We start from the raw sequence: 20,842 nt of genomic DNA, 5'->3' as shown, positions 1-20,842 counted from the left end.
TTGATCTATTATAAGTAAAGACTTTTTTTTTTTTTTTTGAGATGGATTCTTGCTGTGTCACCCAGGCTGGAGTGCAGTGGCGCAATCTCAGCTCATGGCAACCTCCCCCTCCCGGGTTCAAGCGATTCTCATGCCTCAGCCTCCCAACTAGCTGGGATTACAGCTGCATGCCACCAGGCTCAGCTCATTTTTTTGTATTTTAGTAGAGATGGGGTTTCACCATGTTGGCCAGGCTGGTCTTGAACTCCTGACCTCAGGTGATCTGCCTGCCTTGGCCTCCCAATGTGCTGGGATTACAGGTGTGAACCACCACACCCGGACTATTCTTTTGCGTATGGATATCCAGTTGTCCCACTGCTATTATCGAAAAGGTTGTTCTTTCCCCCATTAAGTGGTCTTGGAACCCTTGTCAAAAATTAATCTTCCATGTAGAAGGTTTATTTCTGGCCTCTCTAATCTATTCCACTTGTGTCCGGAATTGGTGGGTTCTTGGTCTCACTGACTTCAAGTATGAAGCCGCGGACCCTCACGGTGAGTGTTACAGCTCTTAAGGTGGCGTGTCTGGAATTTGTTCCTTCTGACGTTCGGATGTGTTTGGAGTTTCTTCTTTCTGGTGGGTTCGTGGTCTCGCTGGTTCAGGAGTGAAGCTGCAGACCTTCGCGGTGAGTGTTACAGCTCTTAAGGTGGCGCATCTGGAGTTGTTCATTCCTCCCAGTGGGCTCATGGTCTAGCTGGCTTCAGAAGTGAAGTTGCATACCTTTGCGGTGTTACAGCTCATAAAAGCAGCGTGGAGCCAAAGAGTGAGCAGTAGCAACATTTATCGCAAAGAGCGAAAGAACAAAGCTTCCACAGCGTGTAACAGGACCCGAGCGAGTTGCCACTGTGGGCGCGGGCAGCCTGCTTTTATTCTCTTATCTGGCCCCACCCACATCCTGCTGATTGGTAGGGCTGAGTGGTCTGTTTTGACAGGGTGCTGATTGGTGCGTTTACAATCCCTGAGCTAGACACAAAGGTTCTCCACCTCCCCACCAGATTAGCTAGATACAGAGTGTCAGCACAAAGGTTCTCCAAGGCCCCACCAGATAGCTAGATACAGAGTGTCGACTGGTGCATTCACAAACCCTGATCTAGACACAGGGTGCTGATTGGTGTGTTTACAAACCTTGAGCTAGATACAGAGTGCCCATTGGTGTATTTACAATCCCTGAGCTAGACATAAAGGTTCTCCAAGTCCCCACCAGACTCAGGAGCCCAGCTGGCTTCACCCAGTGGATCCCGCACCGGGGCTGCAGGTGGAGCTGCCTGCCAGTCCCGCGCTGTCTGCCTGCACTCCTCAGCCCTTGGGTGGTCGATGGGACTGGGCGCCGAGGAGCGGGGGACGGTGCTCCTGGGGAGGCTCCGGCCTCACAGGAGCCCATGGAGGGGGTGGGAGGCTCAGGCATGGCGGGCTGCAGGTCCGGAGCCCTGCCCGGCGGGAAGGCAGCTAAGACCCCGTGAGAAATCGAGAGCAGCGCCGGTGGGCTGGCACTGCTGGGCTGGCACTGCTGGGGGACCCAGTACACCGTCCGCAGCCGCTGGCCCGGGTACTAAGCCCCTCATTGCCCGGGGCCGGCAGGGCCGGCTGGTGGCTCCTAGTGCAGGGCCCGCCAAGCCCACGCCCACTCGGACCTCCAGCTGGCCCGCAAGCCCCGCGCGCAGCCCCGCTTCCCACTCGTGCCTCTCCATTCACACCTCCCCGCAAGCTAAGGCAGCTGGCTCCGGCCTTGGCCAGCCCAGAAAGGGGCTCCCACAGAGCAGTGGTGGGCTGAAGGGCTCTCAAATGCCGCCAAAGTGGGAGCCCAGGCAGAGGAGGCGCCAAGAGCGAACGAGGGCTGTGAGGACTGCCAGCACGCTGTCACCTCTCACACTGGTCTAATATATGTGTCTATTTTTTTCTCTCTTTCTTTATTTTTGAGACAGAGTCTCACTCTGTTGCCCAGGCTGGAGTGCACTGGCATGATCTCGGTTCACTGCAACCTCTGCCTCCTAGGCTTGAGTGATCCTCCCACCTCAGCCTCCTCCTCAGTAGCTGGGACTATAGGCGCAGGCTACCACGCCTAGCTAATTGTTGTATTTTTTGTAAAGACTGGGTTTTGCCATGTTGCCCAGGTTGATTTTGAACTCCTGGGATCAAGCAATCCACTCACCTCAGTCTCCCAAATTGTTGAGATTACAGGCGGCCTTATATGTTTGTCTTTATGCCAGTACCACACTCTTTTCATTGTGGTAGGTTAGTATTTAAGTTTTGAAATCAGGAAATGAGAGACCTGGTTTCTTCTTTTTCTGCAGACCTTTTTTTCCGTCTTTTTTTGTGTTATTTAGGATGCCTTGTGATTCCACATAAATTTTAGGATGAGTTTTTGTATATCTGTAAAATATTAAAAATACCATTTGGATTTTGATACAAATTGCATTGAATCTGTAGATTGCTCTGGGTAGTACCGTCATCTTAACAATATTAAATCTTACATTCAGGCCGGGCGCAGTGGCTCATGCCTGTAATCTCAGCACTTTGGGAGGCTGAGGCGGGCAGATCACTTGAGGTCAGGAGTTTGAGACCAGCCCTGTCAACATGGTAAAATCCTGTCTCTACTAAAAATGCAAAAAAAAAAAATCAGCTGGGCGTGGTGGCACGTGCCTGCAGTTCCCGCCACTCAGGAGGCTGAGGCAGAAGAATCACTTGAACCCAGGAGGCAGAGGTTGCAGTGAGCCAAGATTGCATCACAGCACTCCAGCCTGGGTGACAGAGCAAGACTCTGTCTCAAAAAACAAACAAACAATAAATTTTACATTCTATAAACGTAGGATATCTTTTTGTTTATGTCTCTTTAATTTTTTGTAGTTTTCAGTTACAAATATTTTGCCTCATTGGTTACATTTCTTCCTATTTGATTCCTTTTCATGGCTTTTTTTTTTCTTGAGATGGAATTTCGCTCTTTTTGCCCAGGCTGGATTGCAGTGGTGTGATCTCGGCTCACTGCAACCTCTGCCTTCTGGGTTCAAGTGATTCTCCTGCCTCAGCCTCCCAAGTAGCTGAGATTACCGGCACCCGCCTCCACGCCCAGCTAATTTTTTGTTTTTGTTTTTGTTTTTGTTTTTTGAGACGTAGTTTTGCTCTTATTGCCCAGGCTGGAGTGCAATGGTGTGACCTCGGCTCACCGCAACCTCTGCCTCCCGGGTTCAAGCAATTCTCCTGCCTCAGCTTTCTGAGTAGCTGGGATTACAGGCATGCGCCACCACGGCCAGCTAATTTTATTTGTATTTTTAGTAGAGACAGAGTTTCTCTGTGTTGGTCAGGCTGGTCTCGAACATCCGACCTCAGGTGATCTGCCCGCCTTGGCCTCCCAAAGTGCTGGGATTATAGGCGTGAGCCACCGCACCCGGCCAGTTTTTTGTATTTTTAGTAGAGACTGGATTTTACCATGTTGGCCAGGCTGGTCTTGAACTCCTGACCTCAGGTGATCCACCCACCTCAGCCTCCCAAAGTGCTGGGATTACAGGTATGAGCCATTGCACCCGGCCGCATGGTATTTTAAATAGAGTTGTTTTCTTAATTTCTCTTTGGGGTTATTCATCGTTAGTGTAAAGAAATGCAACTGATTTTTGTGTGTTGACTTTGTATGCTGCAACTTTGTTGAATTCATTTATTGGCTCTAATAGTTGTGTATGTATGTAAGCTTTAGGGTTTTCCACGTATAAAATCATTTCATCTGCAAGTACAGATAATTTTACTTTTTCCTTTCCAATTCAGGTACCTTTTACTTATTTTTCTTGCTTAATTTCTCTGGCTAGAAATTCCAATACTCTGTTAAATAGAAGTGGCCAAAGTGGTGGTTCTTGTTTTGTTCCTGATCTTATGGGGAAAATTTTCAGTCTTTCATCATTGAATATGATGTTAACTCTGTTTTTCATGTATGGCCTTTACCATGTTGAGGAAAATTCTTCTAGTTCAAGTTTTATTTTATTTTTTCCAGACAGGGCCTGGTTCTCTCACCCAGGCTGGAGTGCAGTGGCCTGATAATGGCTCCCTGCAACCTCCACCTCCTGGGTTCAAGCCGTCCTCCCACCTCAGCCTCCCAAGTAGCTGGGACTACAGGCATGCACCGCCCTACCCAGCTTAATTTTTGTTTTTGGTAGAGACATGGTTTTGCCATGTTGCCAAGGCTGGTCTTGAACTCCTGAGCTCCAGCGATCCACCTGCCTCGGCCTCCCAAAGTACTAGGGTTACAGGCGTGAGCCACCGTGCCCGGCTGAGTGTTTTTTTTTAAATCTTGAAAGAGTATTGGATTTTGCCGAATACTTTTTCTGCATCAACTGAGACAATTATAAGATTTTTCCCTTTATTCTATCAATGTGGTATATGACATTGATTAATTTTCATATGTTAAAACATCTTTGCATTCCAGGAATAAATCCAACTTGTTCATGGATAAAATACTTTTTTTTTTTTTCCTGAGACAGTCTTGCTCTGTCGTCCGGGCTGGAGTGCAGTGGCGCAACCTTGGCTCATTGCAACCCCCACCCCCTGGGTTCAAGCAGTTCTCCTGTCTCAGTCTCCTGAGTAGCTGGGATTTACAGGCATGCGCCACCACGCCCGGCTACTTTTTGTATTCTTAATAGAGATGGGGTTTCACCATGTTGGCCAGGCTGGTCTCAAACTCTTGACCTCATGATCCGCCCACCTTGGCATCCCAAAGTGCTGGGATTACAGGCATGAGCCACCATGCCCGGCCCCATAAAATCCTTTTAATATGCTGCTGAAATTGGTCCTCTATTTTATATATATATATATATATATATATATATATTTTTTTTTTTTTTTTTTTTTTGAGATGGAGTCTCACTCTGTTACCAGGCTGGTGTGCAGTGGCACAATCTCAACTCATTGCAACCTCCACCTTTTGGGTTCAGGCGATTCTCCTGCCTCAGCCTCCTGAGTAGCTGAGGCTACAGGCACGCACCAGCACACCCAGCTAATTCTTGTACTTTTAGTAGAGATGGGGTTTCACCATGTTGGCCAGAATGGTCTCGATCTCTTGACCTTGTGATCTGCCCGCCTCAGCCTCCCAAAGTGGCTGGGATTACAGGCGAGAGCCACAGTGCCCGGCCATATATATATATACATATATATATATATACATATATATATACATATATATATACATATATATATACATATATACACATATATATATATACACATATATATACATATATATACACATATATATACATATATACACATATATATACATATATACATATATACATATATATATACACATATATATACATATATATATACACATATATATACACACATATATATATATACACATATATATATATATATATTTTTTTTTTTTTTGAAACAGAGTCTCACTTGTTAACCCAGGCTGGAGTGCAGTGGCGCAATCTTGGCTCACTGCAACCTCCACCTCCCAGATTCAAGCAATTTTGTATTTTCAGTAGAGATGGAGTTTCACCGTGTTGCCCAGGCTGGTGTCAAACTCCTGACCTCAAGTGATCCACCCGCCTCAGCCTCCCAAAGTGCTGGGGTTACATGCGTGAGCCAGTGCGGATATGTTTTGGTCCCCAGCAGGATATGTTTTGGTCCAATTTATGGAGGAGGAGGAAGGAGGAGAGTGAGGAGGAGGCGGAGAAGGAGAGAGGTCCCAAGGAGGCCTCCCATCCAGTTCTGTTCCCAAGGCAATGCTTCCCTGCTGATGCTCAGCAAGCAGTGAAAGAATGCAGCACGCCCAGCCATAAACACTAATGAAATCATATTCTTCGCTCTGACATGGATGTAGCTGGAGGTCATTATCCTAAGCAAATTAACCCAGGAACAGAAAACCAAGGACTGCGTGTTCTCACTTATAAATGAGATCTAAACATTGAGTACACATTGCCTGGGTGCGGTGGCTCACACCTGTAATCCCAGCACTTTGGGAGGCTGAGGCAGGTGGATCATCTGAGGTCAGGAGTTCAAGATCAGCCTGGCCAATATGGCGAAACCCTGTCTCTACAAAAATACAAAAATTAGCCAGGCATGATGGCAGGCGCCTTTAATCCCAGCTACTCGAGGGGCTGAAGCAGGAGAATCATTTGAACCCGGGAGGTGGAGGTTGCAGTGAGCCAAGATTGCATGATTGCACTTCAGCCTACGCGACAGAGCGCAACTCCATCTCAAAACAAAACAAAAAAAACATTGAGTACACACATGGATGTAAAGATGGGAACAATAGATACTGGGACCTCCTAGAGTGGGGAGGGACAGTGGAGAGTAAGAGTTGAAAAACTGTTGGGTATTATGCTTACTTCCTGGATGACAGGATCATTCATAGCCCAAGCCTCAGCATCATGCAGTATACCCAGGTGACGAACCCACACACGCCTCCCTGAACCTAAAATAAAAGCTGGGAGACCAGGCTCGGTGGCTCACGTCTGTAATCCCAGCACTTTGGGAGGCCGAGGTGGGAGGATGGCTTGAGCCAAGGAGTTCGAGACCAGCCTTGGCAACATAGAGAGACCCCACCTTTACAAAAAATTAGCAGGGTGTGGTGGAACGTGCTATAGCACCAGCTACTCAGGAGGCTGAGGTAGGAGGATTGCTTGAGCCTGCGGGGCTGAGACTGCAGTGACCTGTGATCGAGCTACTGCACTCCAGCCTGGGCAACAAAGCAACACCCCATCTCAAAAAATAATAATAATATGGCCGGGCACGGTGGGTGCCTCACGCCTGTAATCTCAGCACTTTGGGAGGCCGAGGCAGGCGAATCACCTGAGGTCAGGAGTTCAAGACCAGCCTGGCCAACACGGTGAAACCCCGTCTCTACTAAAAATACAAAAATTAGCCAGGCATGGCAGAAGGCACCTGTAATCTTAGCTACTTGGGAGGCTGAGGCAGGAAAATCACTTGAACCTGGGAGGCAGAGGTTGCAGTGAGCCAAGACTGCACCACTGCACTCCAGCTTGAGCGACAGAGCAAGACTCCATCTCAAGAAAATAATAAGATAAAGGTTGAAATTATTTTAAAAAAAATGTGGCATGCCCTGCGAAATGCAGAGCAGCACAGTACGACCCTCTTCTGGGTCAGAGGTGAGATTTCCTCATGCACCTGTCAGACCTCAGGTTTCTCTCATCACTTTTCCCAAGCTCCCCCGCCGCCATTTTTTTTTTTTTTTTTTTTTTTGAGACTGAGTCTGGCTCTGTCACCCAGGCTGGAGTGCAGTGGCATGATCTTGGCTCACTGCAGCCTCCGTCTCCCAGGTTCAAATGGTTCTCCTGCCTCAGCCTCCCTAGTAGCTTGGATTACAGGCATGCATCACCACAACCAGCTAATTTTTTTTTTCTTTGAGATGGAGTTTTGCTCTTGTTGCCCCATTGGCGCAATCTCGGCTCACCACAACCTCCGCCTCCCAGGTTCAAGCGATTCTCCTGCCTCAGCCCCCCGAGTGGCTGGGATTACAGGCATGCGCCACCATGCCCAGCTAATTTTGTATTTTTAGTAGAGATGGGGTTTCTCCATGTTGGTCAGGCTGGTCCCTAACTCCCAACCTCAGGTGATCCGCCCGCCTTGGCCTCCCAAAGTGCTGGGATTACAGGCATGAGCCACCGCTCCTGGCTCTAATTTTTGTATTTTTAGTAGAGATGATGTTTCGCCATATTGGCCAGGCTGGTCTCGAACTCCTGACCTCAGGTGATTCTCCCACCTCTGCCTCCCAAAGTGCTGGGATTACAGGCATGAGCTACTTTGCTTGGCCTCCCTGAGCCTTTTAAAATAGAATCAAAGGTTCTATTTCTCCAACCCTCCTTTGTCCACAAGATGAGAGTTCTTGGGAATAACCACTCCCAAGCTTTTAGGTTATTCTCACCATTGCCCTCAACTTCCTTGTAACCCCAACCTCTCCTAGAATTGCCTACATATGAGATAGAAGGTCTCAGACAAATAGATGGAAGTGTTTATTTTATTTTATTTTATTTTATTTTATTTTTATTTTTATTTTTTTGAGATGGAGTCTCACTTTGTCGCCAGGCTGGAGTGCAGTGGCGCGATCTCGGCTCACTGCAACCTCCACCTCCCAGGTTCAAGCGATTCTCCTGCCTCAGCCTTCCAAGTAGCTGGGACTACAGGCACATGCCACCACGCCCAGCTAATTTTTAGTAGAGACTGGTTTTCACCATGTTGGCCAGGATGGTCTCCATCTCTTGACCTCATGGTCTGCCCGTCTCAGCCTCCCAGAGTGCTGGGATTACAGGCATGAGCCACGGTGCCTGGCCAGGAAGGGTCTATTAATAATTAATAGTCCATCTGGCTGGGAGCAGTAGCTCACGCCTGTAATCCCAGCACTTTGGGAGGCTGAGGCGGGTGAATCACCTGAGGTCGGGAGTTTGAGACTAGCCTAACATGGAGAAACCCCGTCTCTACTAAAAATACAAAATTAGCCGGGCATTGTGGCACATGCTTGTTGAAATCCCAGCTACTCGGGAGGCTGAGGCAGAAGAATCACTTGAACCCGGGAGGCGGAGGTTGTGGTGAGCCAAGATCACGCCATTGCACTCCAGCCTGGGCAACAAGAGCGAAACTCCATCTCAAAAAACAAAATAAATAAATAAAATAAAATAAAACACATTAAACTGGCTGGGCGCAGTGGCTCACTCCTGTAATCCCAGCACTTTGGGAGGCCGAAGTGAGTGGATCACCTGAGGCCAGGAGTTCAAGACCAGCCTGGCCAACATGGTGAAACCCTGTCTCTACTAAAAATACAAAAATTAGCCAGGCGTGATGGTGGGCACCTGTAATCCCAGCTACTCGGGAGGCTGAAGCAGGAGAACCACTTGAAGCCAGGAGGCAGAGGTTGTGGTGAGCTGAGATAGAGCCACTGCACTCCAGCCTGGGCAACAGAGCAAGACTCTGTCTCAAAAAAAAAAAAAAAAAGGAGGCCGGGTGCGGTGGCTCACACCTGTAATCCCAGGACTTTGGGAGGCCGAGGTGGGTGGATCACAAGGTCAAGAGATCGAGACCATCCTGGCTAACACGGTGAAACCCCATCCCTACTAAAAATACAAAAAATTAGCCAGGCATGGTGGCAGGTGCCTGTAGTCCAAGGTACTCAGGAGACTGAGGCAGGAGAATGGCATGAACCTAGGAGGTAGAGCTTGCAGTGAGCCGAGATCATGCCACTGCACTCCAGCCTGGGGGACACAGCGAGACTCCATCTCAATAATAATAATAATAATAATAATAATAAAGGAGAGGATAAAATCTGTAAGTAGTAGGCAGCCGCCAGGTTAATGAAAACAGATTTTTTTTTCATTTTTTTTAATTCTAATTTTCACTTAAAAAGTAGAATTTTGTCCAGGCGCAGTTGCTCACGCCTGTAATCCCAGCACTTTGGGAGGCCAAGGCAGGCGGATCACCTGAGGTCAGGAGTTGGAGACCAGCCTGGCCAACACAACAAAACCCCTCTCTACTAAAAATAATAAAAATTAGCCAGGCGTGGTGGCACATGGCTGTAATCCCAGCTACTCAGGAGGCTGAGGCAGGATAATTGCTTTAACCTGGGAGGTGAAGGTTGCAGTGAGCCGAGATCGCGGTGAAGGTTGCAGTGAGCCGAGATCGCGCCACTGCACTGCAGCCTGGGTGACAGAGTGAGAATCTGTCTTAAAAAAACAAAAGCTCCCATACTGTGGATTCGCCCCAGGCAGGTTACCCTGCTAGGATCCACCTGCGGTGGTGGAAACTGGACAAACCTGTCCTTTTGACTCCCTGGAATAGAGCCTCTGGCATTGCCAGCCCATCCTTGGGGACCTCATGGCCAGTTCAAGCCATCAGAGTCACTTGGCTGAGCCCAAAGAATCCTTGGCAGAACATGGTGTGCCCACTCCTGGGGCAGATGGCTGCCTCCCTCTGCATTCTCTGGGGAAAACCCATGGGCTCTGCATTTGGAAAAACCTGGAATCCAGTCCTGGCTTCCCACCTTCTGGCTATTTGACCTTGAGCAAGGCAACCTCACTGAGCCTCATCTGCAAATTGGGGAGAACAATAGCACTGAGGCTGCCACACGTGGTTGTGCAGGTTGCTCACTGAAAAAGGCATTTGGCCAAGGGAGTTTATGGGGGTCAAAATCCAGTCTCTGTCCCGGCACAGTGGCTCATGCCTGTGATCCCAGCAATTTGGGAGGCTGAGGCGGGAAGATCTCTTGAGGCCAGGAGTTCAAGACCAGCCTGGGCAACATAGTGAGACCCTGTCTCTACAAAAAAATAGAAACAGTTAGACACAATGGTGTGTCCCTGTGATCCCAGCTACTTGGGAGGCTGAGGCGAGAGGATCACTTGAGCCTGGGAGTTCAAGGCTACAGTGAGCTGTGATCACACCACTACACTCCAGCCTGGGTGATAGAACAGAACTCTGTTTCAAAAAAAAAAAAAAGGACCAGGCTTCTGGTCTTTTTGCAAAAGTGGGCACACCATGTGGAGATGCCATATGGGGGCCGTGCTGGCTGCATCGTGGGGTTTTGTTTTGTTTTGTTTTGTTTTGTTTTTTTGAGACAGAGTCTGGCTCTGTCGCCCAGGCTGGAGCACAGTGGTGTTAGCTCACTGCAGCCTCTGTCTCCCAGGTTCAAGCGATTCTCCTGCCTCAACCTCCTGAGTAGCTGGGATTACAGGCATGCACCACCACGCCCGACTAATTTTTGTATTTTTAGTAGAGACAGGGTTTCGCCATGTTGGCCAGGCTGGTCTTGAACTCCTGGCCTCAGGTGATCCACTCACTTCGGCCTCCCAAAGTGCTGGGATTACAGGTGTGAGTCACCGCACCCAGCCTCCATTGTGGTTTTGAGGAGGCAGAGGAATGATGCTGGTCAAAGTGCCTGCACCGTGCTCACAGCTAGCACAGGCTCAGAAAAGGCATGTTCCCTTCCTTCTCCCGAGTTCTCAAGCTCTCTCCCTGTCTTGCCACCCTCTTCCCATCTCTCCAGGGCTCAGCCTGTTGCTGCTTCCCTTGCTCCTGGTTCAAGCTGGTGTCTGGGGATTCCCAAGGCCCCCAGGGAGGCCCCAGCTGAGCCTGCAGGAGCTGCGAAGGGAGTTCACAGTCAGCCTGCATCTTGCCAGGAAGCTGCTCTCCAAGGTTCGGGGCCAGGCCCACCGCTTTGTAAGTCCCCCTAATGCAGCTGGTGCTGGAGATGGGCAGACCCCCAATCCCTTCTGGCCCCCACTAACAGATCTTGCCCCCCAGGCAGAATCTCACCTGCCAGGAGTGAACCTGTACCTCCTGCCCCTGGGAGAGCAGCTCCCTGATGTTTCCCTGACCTTCCAGGCCTGGCGCCGCCTCTCTGTGAGTGAGGGCTGGTGGAGTGGGGCGGGAAGCTTGTGATAGGCTGGGGCCAGGGTGCAAGATGAGGCTGGAGATTGAGCTGGAGATGCATTGGGGATAGAACCTGGATAAGGCTGAATATGTCATTGGACATAGAGATGAAAGACAGGCATGGTGACTTACACCTATAAACCCAGCACTTTGGGAGGCCCAGGTGGAAGGACTGCTTGAGGCCAGGAGTTCAAGACCAGTCTGGGCAACATAGTGAAACTTTGTCTCTACAAAAAAAAATTTAAGAGTTAGCCAGGCATGGTGGTGTACACCTTTGGTCCCAGCTACTCAGGAGGCTGACATGGGAGGATTGCTTGAGCTCAGGAGTTGGAGGCTGCAGTGAGTTATGATCCTGGACTCCAGGATGGAGAACAGAGGGAAACCCTGTCTCAGAAAAATAAATAAACTGCCAGGCGTGGTGGCTCATGCCTGTAATCCCAGCACTTTGGGAGGCTGAGGAGGGCGGATCACCTGAGGTCAAGAGTTCAAGACCAGCCTGGCCAACATGGCGAAACCCCATCTCTACTAAAAAATACAAAAATTAGCTGAGCGCGGTGGCTCACGCCTGTAATCCCAGCACTGTGGGAGGCTGATGTGGGTGGCTCACCTGAGGTCAGGAGTTCGAGACCAGCCTGACCAACATGAAGAAACCCCACCTCTACTAAAAATACCAAATTAGCCGGGTATGGTGCTGTGCGCCTGTAATCCCAGCTACTCGGGAGGCTGAGGCAGGAGAATTACTTGAACCCAGGAGGTGGAGGTTGCAGTGAGATGAGATCGCGCCACTGCACTCCAGCCTGGGCAACAGAGCAAGACTCCATCTCAAAACAAACCAACAATAAAGATGAAGCTGGAATAAGGAAGTGGGGTTGGGAAGAGGTAAGAGTGGAGCTAGGCATGGAACGTGGCAGGCATGGGACTGGAATGAGGCTGGAGAGAGATCACAGCAGCATGGAGGGTGGGTGGAGGTGGCACTGGGGGTGAGAATGCGGATAGTTAGAGATGAGAAGGTGATGATGAGGGTGAACGTTAAGCATGGGATGGAGAAGGGATGGGGATTGCTGGTGGGGAAGGGAATGGAATAGGGTTAGGAATGAGGTTGGAGATGGGATGGAAAGATGGAAAGAGTGAGTCTGGGCACATGGAGGAAGGATGGAGTTGGGGTTAGGAATGGGAATGAAGCTGAAGATGGGATGGAAACACATGGGCAGGAGGTATGATGGGATGGTGGAGGAGGGAAGGGAACAGGGCTGTGGATGGAGAGTGCTTCAGGGACTGAGAGGGGGTGCGTTAGAGAAGATCATTGGCATAGGAGTGAAAGGGAGGCTGGAAAAGGAGATGGGACAAATGTCCCAGACAGTGGAGATGGAAGGAATGGGGACACAGCTGGGCTGAGGTTGGGGAAGAGCTACAGGGATGGACTGGAGGCTGGAGCGTGGAATGGGAAGGAGACCCGGATAGGGAGGGGGTGGGTGTGATATGGCCATCCTTGGCCTGTGGGCCTTTCCTGACCATCTCCCTCCCCTTCAGGACCCGGAGCGTCTCTGCTTCATCTCCACCACGCTTCAGCCCTTCCATGCCCTGCTGGGAGGGCTGGGGACCCAGGGCCGCTGGACCAACATGGAGAGGATGCAGCTGTGGGCCATGAGGCTGGACCTCCGCGATCTGCAGCGGCACCTCCGCTTCCGGGTAGAGCCCGGCCACCCTCCACCACCCCAGACCACGTGGGAAAGAAGACTCGCTGGCTCATTCAGTGATCCCATGCTCTGAGTGTGTGTGAGTGTGAGAGTGTGAGTGTGACTGAGTGTCCATGAGTGTGTGGGTTCATGAGTGTGAGAGTGTGAGTGTGACTGTGTGGGTCCATGAGTGTGACAGTGTGACTGTGAGAGTGTGTGAGTGTGGGTCTGTGAGTGTGAGAGTGTGTGGGTGTGACTGTGAGTGCATGTGGGTCTGTATGAGTGTGAGCATGACTGTGTGTGAGGGTGTGGGTCCGTGAGTGTGAGAGTGTGTGAGTGTGTGGGTCTGTGTGAGTGTACCTGACTGTGAGAGTGTGTGGGTGTGACTGTGAGTGTGTGTGGGGGGGGCTGTATGAGTGTGAGCATGACTGTGTGTATGTGGGTCCGTGTGTGAGTGTGTGACTGTGAGTGTGTGGGTCTGTGAGTGTGAAAGTGTGTGACTGTGAGTGTGTGTGTGGGTGTGACTGTGAGTGTGTGTGGGTCTGTATGAGAGCGTGACCGTGTGTGAGTGTGTAGGTCCATGAGTGTGAGACTGTGTGAGTGTATGGGACTGTGAGTGTAAGAGTGTGGGAGTGTGTGGGTGGGTGTGTGAATGTGAGTGTTGTGAGTGTGAAAGTGAGGTGTGTGGGTGAGAGTTTGGGTATAGGTATGTCAGTGTGTGAGGATGAGTGTGAGTGTGAGAGTGTGTGGGTACGTGAACGATTTTTTTTTTTTTCTGAGACTAAGTCTCACTCTGTCGCCCAGGCTGGAGTGCAGCGGTGCGATCTCAGCTCACTGTAACATCTGCCTCCCAGGTTCAAGCAATTCTCCTGCCTCAGCCTCCTGAGTAGCTAGGACTACAGGCGTGCACCATCATGCCCGGCTAATTTTTTTGTATTTTTAGTTTCACCATGTTGGCCAGGCTGGTCTCAGACTCCTGACCTCGTGCTCTGCCCGCCTCGGCTTCCCAAAGTGCTGGGATTACAGGCGTGAGCCACCGTGCCCAGCCATGAATGTGTTTTGTGTGAATGTGACTGTATGGGAATGAGTGTGGGTGCGTTGTGAGAATGAGTATGTGTGTGAGTGTGTGCGTGTGTGTGCGCGCACACACAGCCACACCAGGCCCTGGTGCCGTCCCTCAATCTTCGCATTCTCCTGGGGCTCCATCTTCAACAGGAGGCCATTGGGCTGTGAGGTCACTCGGGGTGTGTCCTGAGTGCCCAGCACAGCGTCTGCCTCCTGTTTCCTTTCTCCCTCTAATTCTCTGATGTCACCCAAATCCTCCAGAACCTTTCAAAGGGAAATCAGAATTTTACACTTAATGAAACGAGAATAGAAAATGCAAGCAGCAGGGCTGGGCGTGGTGGCTCACGCCTGGAATCCCAGCACTTTGGGAGGCCAAAGCGGGTGGATCATTTGAGGTCAGGAGTTCGAGACCAGCCTGGCCAACATGGTAAAACCCCATCTCTACTAAAAATACAAAAATTAGTCGGGCGTGGTGGTGCGCTTCTGTAGTCCCAGCTACTCAGGAGGCTGAGGTAGCAGAATTGCTTGAACTGGGGAGACAGAGGTTGCAGTGAGCCGTGATCACCCCACTGCACTCCAGCCTGGGCGACAGAGCGGGACTCCCAAGAAAGAGAGAGAGAGAGGAATGGCAAGCAGCAGGGAATCTGAGCTATGTCACCCTCTGCCTGTTGCTGACCCGACCCAAAAGCAACTTTCACAGCAGAGAGAAACTTCCTGAACCCCACGCCTCGGCGCAGTCCTTGGGGTGATCTAGCTCTGTGAGCATCCTCTTGCTCCTTGACTTCCATTTTCTCGAACCGAAAGATCAGGTGAGACACGTTAGCAGGTGACATCACGGAAGATCAAGCAGGGAATGTCCGGGGAAATCATGACCTTGTGGTCACTGATGTCATTGGGAACCGCTGGGCATGAATAGGGAATGAGGATTCCTCTCAGGTTCTCGGCCTGGCCCCTCCCTGACCCATGGCCTCTCCTCACAGGTGCTGGCTGCGGGATTCAACCTCCCGGAGGAGGAGGAGGAGGAAAAGGAGGAGGAGGAGAGGAAGGGGCTGCTCCCAGGGGCACTGGGCAGCGCCTTACAGGGGCCGGCCCAGGTGTCCTGGCCCCAGCTCCTCTCCACCTACCGCCTGCTGCACTCCTTGGAGCTCGTCTTATCTCGGGCCGTGCGGGAGTTGCTGCTGCTGTCCAAGGCTGGGCACTCAGTCTGGCCCTTGGGGTTCCCAACATTGAGCCCCCAGCCCTGATCGGTGGCTTCTTAGCCCCCTGCCCCCCACCCTTTAGAACTTTAGGACTGGAGTCTTGGCATCAGGGCAGCCTTCGCATCATCAGCCTTGGACAAGGGAGGGCTCTTCCAGCCCCCTGCCCCAGGCCCTACCCAGTAACTGAAAGCCCCTCTGGTCCTCGCCAGCTATTTATTTCTTGGATATTTATTTATTGTTTAGGGAGATGATGGTTTATTTATTGTCTTGGGGCCTGATGGTCCTCCTCGGGCCAAGCCCCCATGCTGGGTGCCCAATAAAGCACTCTCATCCACCCCTGGCCTCCGCTTCTCTTCGGGTAAGGGCTGTCTGACACCCAGAGGGCAGGGCAGCCTGGAACGGGGTCAGCAACCTCTAGCCATCCTGAACCCCTCTCTGCTCCTACATTTTTGGGGTCTCTGGCCCACCTTCCCCTACTATGTCCTGCTCAGGCAGGCAGTTGCCATAGTAACCAGCAGCATCCTGAGGCCGAGCTACCGTTTTGGAAGCTCAAGGCAGCTCATCTTTGATTCTGAACAGTGCTCCTTAAGCCCTCCTAACCGCCTTCCTTTGGCCTGGATGCAACTCCAGAGGTTTGTGTTATCCCCGCCCAGTTCTGAGGGTCTTGGTGCAGGGAGTTGGGCTGGGAAGTGGGAGTTAGAGAGGAAGGCCTGTAAGGAAAATGGTCGCTGTTCCCTCAGTCTTCCTTGCAGTCTTTATTGTTTTATTTTGTTTTTAAAAGATGGGGGTCTTGCTATGCTGCCCAGGCTGGTCTCGAACTCCTGGTCTCAAGCGATCCTCCCACCTTGGCCTCCCAAAGCTCTGGGGTGACAGGCATGAGCCCCCGTGCCCAGCCTCCTTGCAGTCCAGACAGCTGACTCAGGCTGGGGAGGAACCAGGGCAGGCACCCTGAGAGGTGGTCTCAGTGGGGTAGGTGGTCCACCAGCCTGTGTTGGAGAATCAGACTCCTTAAGTTCACGGTCTTCCCAGACGTCTGGTTTTGCCTGCTCCATGAATGATACATCAAGACACTGAGGCCCAGAGGGTGGAGAGGATGTGTCCACAGTGGCAGAGGGAGCAGGGCTCAGTGGCATTGGAGCAAGCCTTCTGGCACCCACTCAGGGCCTGGCTCCCAGAGCACCGGGTCTCAGTCACTGGGGCTTAGGCCGGCCCAGACGGGCTTGCAGCTCCTGCATCATGCCAGGGTGCACGAGGCCAAACCTGGAGGCGGAAGTCAGGCCCGTGAGAACAGGTTCCCAGGTGCCCGCGGTCTCTTCCCCACCCCAGCTGAGTTGCCCTGTGCCTACCCGTGTCCCAGGGGCCTTCTCCTGGCTGGCACCGGGGTCCCATCATGCCTCAGAGGGCTTGGCTCCAGGGGTTCCTCCAGCTGGAGGGGTCTCTGCTCAGGAGCTGACAGCTCCTCCTCAGGAGGGTTGGGGGCTGGGGGCTCCTCCTGCTGCTCCCAGGCCGGAGTCCGATGAAAAGAGGGCCGGGAGCGACGCTGTGAGGAGCTTCTCGAGAGGTGCACGCGACTCCTTGGGACAGAGACGTCTAGGAGGGACCCGGGGAGCGGGGCCTGCAGGAAAGGGGGCACAGAGGACCATGGGGCCAGCTTCGGGATTCCACTCGTTCCCCCCGAGACGCCACTAAGAGCCCTCACCTCGCTCCAGCTGTTGGCAGCACCTCCTCTGGCACTGCCCATGGCCTCAGCCGTCTCGGCTTCCCCGACTGACTCCGGTGCAGCTTCTGCAGGGGCCTGGTGTGTTGGCTGCTCCTCCTGGCCCCTGACGTGTTCCAGGCTTTCTGGCTCAGTCTCCTTGGCCTCTGCCCTCCGGCCCCCGGTCACCATGAGACCCTCTGCATCAAGGAACCTTGGTGCCTCTCCCTCAGGGTGGTAGTCCCCACACCGCCCCTCACTGTCTTCCCTCTGTTCTCTCTCCTGCCATCCAACAGCCTCTTCTTCCAACAGCGTCCACTCTGCTAGAAGCCCCCCAGCCTCCACCATGGCTCCCATCCCCTCTGCCCTCGCTGTCTGGGAGCCCGCGGGATCCAGCCCACAGCTGTCCTCTGCGCCTGCAGATTCCTCGGCCTCTACCCGCCCTCCCCAAGGTCCTCCCTCCCTGGACTCAAAAGCCTCTACTTGGCTGCCTCTGCCAGTCACCTCTTCCTCTGCTGAGCACTCCAGACCAAATTCTTGCCCACCTGCATGCTCTCCTGCTGCTGCCTCTTCCTTTTCTCTTGAGTCCCAGCCTTGCCCAAGCGCCCCTTCCAAAGCTTCACCAGCGCCAGCAGCGCTGATGTCTGGGACCACCTCACCCCCCATAATCCCAGCAGCCACAGAGCCAGTCTGTGCATCCTCACGGTCCGGGAGGCCCACAGCCACCGCTTGCAGGCTCCAGCCTCTTCTGGATGTTCTGTCAGCCTCCGCCTCTTCATCCTCAGTTTCTCTGGCATAGGCCTCTCCCAGTGACGGGCAAGGCCCTGCGTCTGCCCCTGTGCTTCCGTCCAGCTCCTGGTTCTCTGAGACAGACGCCTCTCCCTCCTCAGTTCCACATCCCGCGTCCTGGGTTGTCAGCCCCTCCCTGCCTGCCTCTGGGACTTCTGATAGTTCAGACTCTCGGTCTCCTTCAGCCTCAGCCGCCAGGGTCTGGCCTCCCGCAGTCTCCTCCTCCCCCCGCTGCTCGCCATCGGCTGCAACCTCCTGAGTATTTCCTCTCTCCATGTCCTTTCTCGTGCGGTTTTCCCAGGCTCCTGGGAAGGCCTCAGAGGCCTCAGGCTTTACAGACCCCGCGTGCCTGGGACCTGCCTCCAGGCTCCCCTCCTGCTCCTCTTTGTTCAGGGCCAGAACTCCCATGAGCTCCACCTCCCCTGCCTCCCTTTCCTCGGGTTGCTTAGTTGGGGTCTGGGCGCCCCCCATCAGCTCAGGTCCCTGGCCTTTGGTGACGCTGTGTGTGAGGCCACCCCATTCCACCCCCAGTGGGCCACAGCTAGTCTGGGCCGCCTCACTCTCCTCCCCTGTGAGCTCCTCCTCAGGCCTGGCCTCTGGAGTTGCCTCCAAGTCGGCAGCGCCTTCAGCCTCTCCATCTGAGGGCAGCTCAGCCACTGGATCCCTGCCGCTCCCTCTCTCCTCCTGGGCCTCCTCTGCCTGTACCAGCTCTTCCATCCTGGCCCGGTCGGCCCTGATCTCCAAGTCCTGCCTCATCTCAGCCTCCTTACCACGCAGGTCTACCTGGCCCTCAAAGCTCTCCCCTGCCTCCTGGCCTCCCACAGCCTCCCTCCCTGCGGTCTGGCTCTCAGCAGCCTCTTCTGTTCTTTCAGTGCCCAGGACCTGGGCCTGTTTGGGGAAAGGGCTCACCTCAGCCTCTCTCTCCTCATCCCCCTCCTCCTCTAGGACCCAGACTTTTCCAGTAGCCTCTAGGAGCCTTTCTCCTGGGACTGCTCCATATTCTGTCTGTCTGACTCCCAGCAGGTCAGCCTCCTCTTTGCCTGAGGTCGTCCAGGCCTCGTCCCCTCCTGAGGCTGTCCCGGCCTCCTCCCCTCCTGAGGCTGTCCCAGCCTCCCCACCTGAGGTCATCCAGGCCTCCTCCCCTCCTGAGGCTGTCCCAGCCTCCCCACCTGAGGCTATCCCGGCCTCCTCCCCTCCCGAGGCTGTCCCGGCCTCCTCCCCGCCTGAGGCTGTTTCAGCCTCCTCCCCGCCTGAGGCTGTCTCAGCCTCCTCCCCGCCTGAGATTGTCCTGGCTTCCTCCCTATCTAAAATTGCCCTGGCCTCTTCCCTACCTGGGGTTGTCCTGGCCTCCTCTCTGCCTAAGATTCCCCAGTCCTCAGGCTCTGCCCCTGGGCCCCACATCCCCCATGCCCTAGTGCTTTCACAGGCCTTCTCCACCACTACCACCTCTTCTCCTTTCCCAGCCCCTTCGGCCCCAGGCTCCTCAGTTTCCCCTGACCCCCTGCTCCATCTCCCGGTTGTCCCCTGCCGCCTTTGGCCCAACAGCACCAGCCTTCCCCTCCGTCTCCCCATGCCAGGTCCACTCTGACTCCGCCCCTCTGGCCATCCCTGGCTCTCTTGCCCTGACCTCTTCCTCCTCCTCCTCCTGTTCCCAGCTTCTCAGCCTCTCCTCTCTGTTCATTTCCTGCTCATGGGACTCCTGCCTCTCCTGGGCTTGGCCGCTCCTGTCTTGGCAAGCCCCAGACCCTGCCTTGGATTTCTTTCTGGCCTCCAAGTGGGCGCTTGGCTCCTGGCACCTGGCAGCCTTGGCTGTCTCCCCAGCCCCACTGTCCTGCCTCTCCGCTTGGGACCCATGGGAGCTGCCATCTCCCCAGCCCCAGGTCTGTTCTACAGCTGGGCTCCCCACTTCACGTCTTCTGTCATCTCCAGGCCCTCTCAGCCTTCCAGCCCCCTCATTTTGGCTGCCTCTAAGGCCCTCCAGGTCCTCCTGGGCTTCCTCCTCTACAATCTTCCCTGTCTTTCCCACCGCCACCGCCCCCAGTTCCTCAGCCGCCTGCGCCTCCCGCTCTACAGTGGGGACTGCATCTCCCAGGAGGTAGGAGACAAAGGTGCCGAGGGAATCCTAGGAAAAAAGAGAGAGGGGAGAGTCATTGAGGAGAGTCCCAGCCCTTTCCCTGGGGGCCCTGGCTGGAGGAGCCCAGGTTAAGGAAGAGGGTACTGGGATCTGAAAGGAGAAGAAGAGGATTTGCAGAAGGAGCCAGAAGGGGCATCGATTAGGGGTACGAGGATGCATGGTTGGAGGTGGGGACTGAAATTCAGAAAATATTAGGCCAGGAGTCTGCCTGAACCTGAGAAAGCAATCTCCAGTTTGAGGAGATCAGAAGGAGGAGGGGAAAGGTGAGGCCCCAGGGGAGGTGCCCGGAAGTGAGGCCCCAGGGAATGGGGTGCAAGTATCTGGCAGCTGTCTGCCCTTCTCACCAGTGCCCCCCTCAAGGCCTGGTGCAGCCCAGGGAGGTATAGCCGGAGGAAGTCCATCCTGTCTGTCTCTGTCTGTGTGTCCAGAAAGCTGATAATGACCATCCCCACCCACCAAGACAAGCCAACCTTCCCCAGGACCAAAGGCGCTTCCTCTTCCCCTGTCTCCCTGATGCGTCCCCACCCCAGGCCCTGCCCATGGCCCCTGATGCCCACAGTAGCCCCCACTGCAGCCCAGGAAATGAGTGTACATCACACAGGGGACTCAGGTGCACATTTGGAAATAAAGGACAAGCAAGAGGCCAGAAAGGACAAAGTGGGAGTAGGAGACCTTAGAACTGGGGAGGGGGAGAGGGAGGGGACATGTGGCAACAGCAGCTCAAGTGAGTCAGGTCTCGTATCCACACCTCAGCCATTTCCGCCTCCCCTAGAATCCACAGCCACTCTGCAAGAGGAAGCTGGGGTTTGTGGTTCCTGTTTTGCCTGGGAAGAAAGAGTAGCAGTGAAGAGGGGGCTGGTGGGAGCTCTGACACATTTC

At 53.4% G+C, this 20,842-nt stretch overlaps 1 protein-coding gene across 1 annotated transcript; it reads right to left on the bottom strand.

Annotated features, from left to right (window-relative positions):
- Positions 1-16,075: 16,075 nt before the first annotated feature.
- On the bottom strand, positions 16,076-20,483 carry LOC129137412 (apolipoprotein B receptor-like). Its single transcript, XM_054669058.2, is given in 5 exon segments — positions 16,076-16,604; positions 16,691-16,959; positions 17,044-19,324; positions 19,326-19,951; positions 20,308-20,483. Coding segments are annotated over 5 exon segments (3,348 nt in total). The 5' UTR covers positions 20,410-20,483; the 3' UTR covers positions 16,076-16,534.
- Between the last annotated feature and the right edge of the window lie 359 nt (positions 20,484-20,842).

The sequence above is a fragment of the Pan troglodytes genome, chromosome 18 (genome assembly GCF_028858775.2).
Source record: "Pan troglodytes isolate AG18354 chromosome 18, NHGRI_mPanTro3-v2.0_pri, whole genome shotgun sequence".
NCBI lineage: Eukaryota > Metazoa > Chordata > Mammalia > Primates > Hominidae > Pan > Pan troglodytes.
Note: the sequence above shows the minus strand (reverse complement) of the source record. Positions and strands in the feature narration are given on the sequence as shown.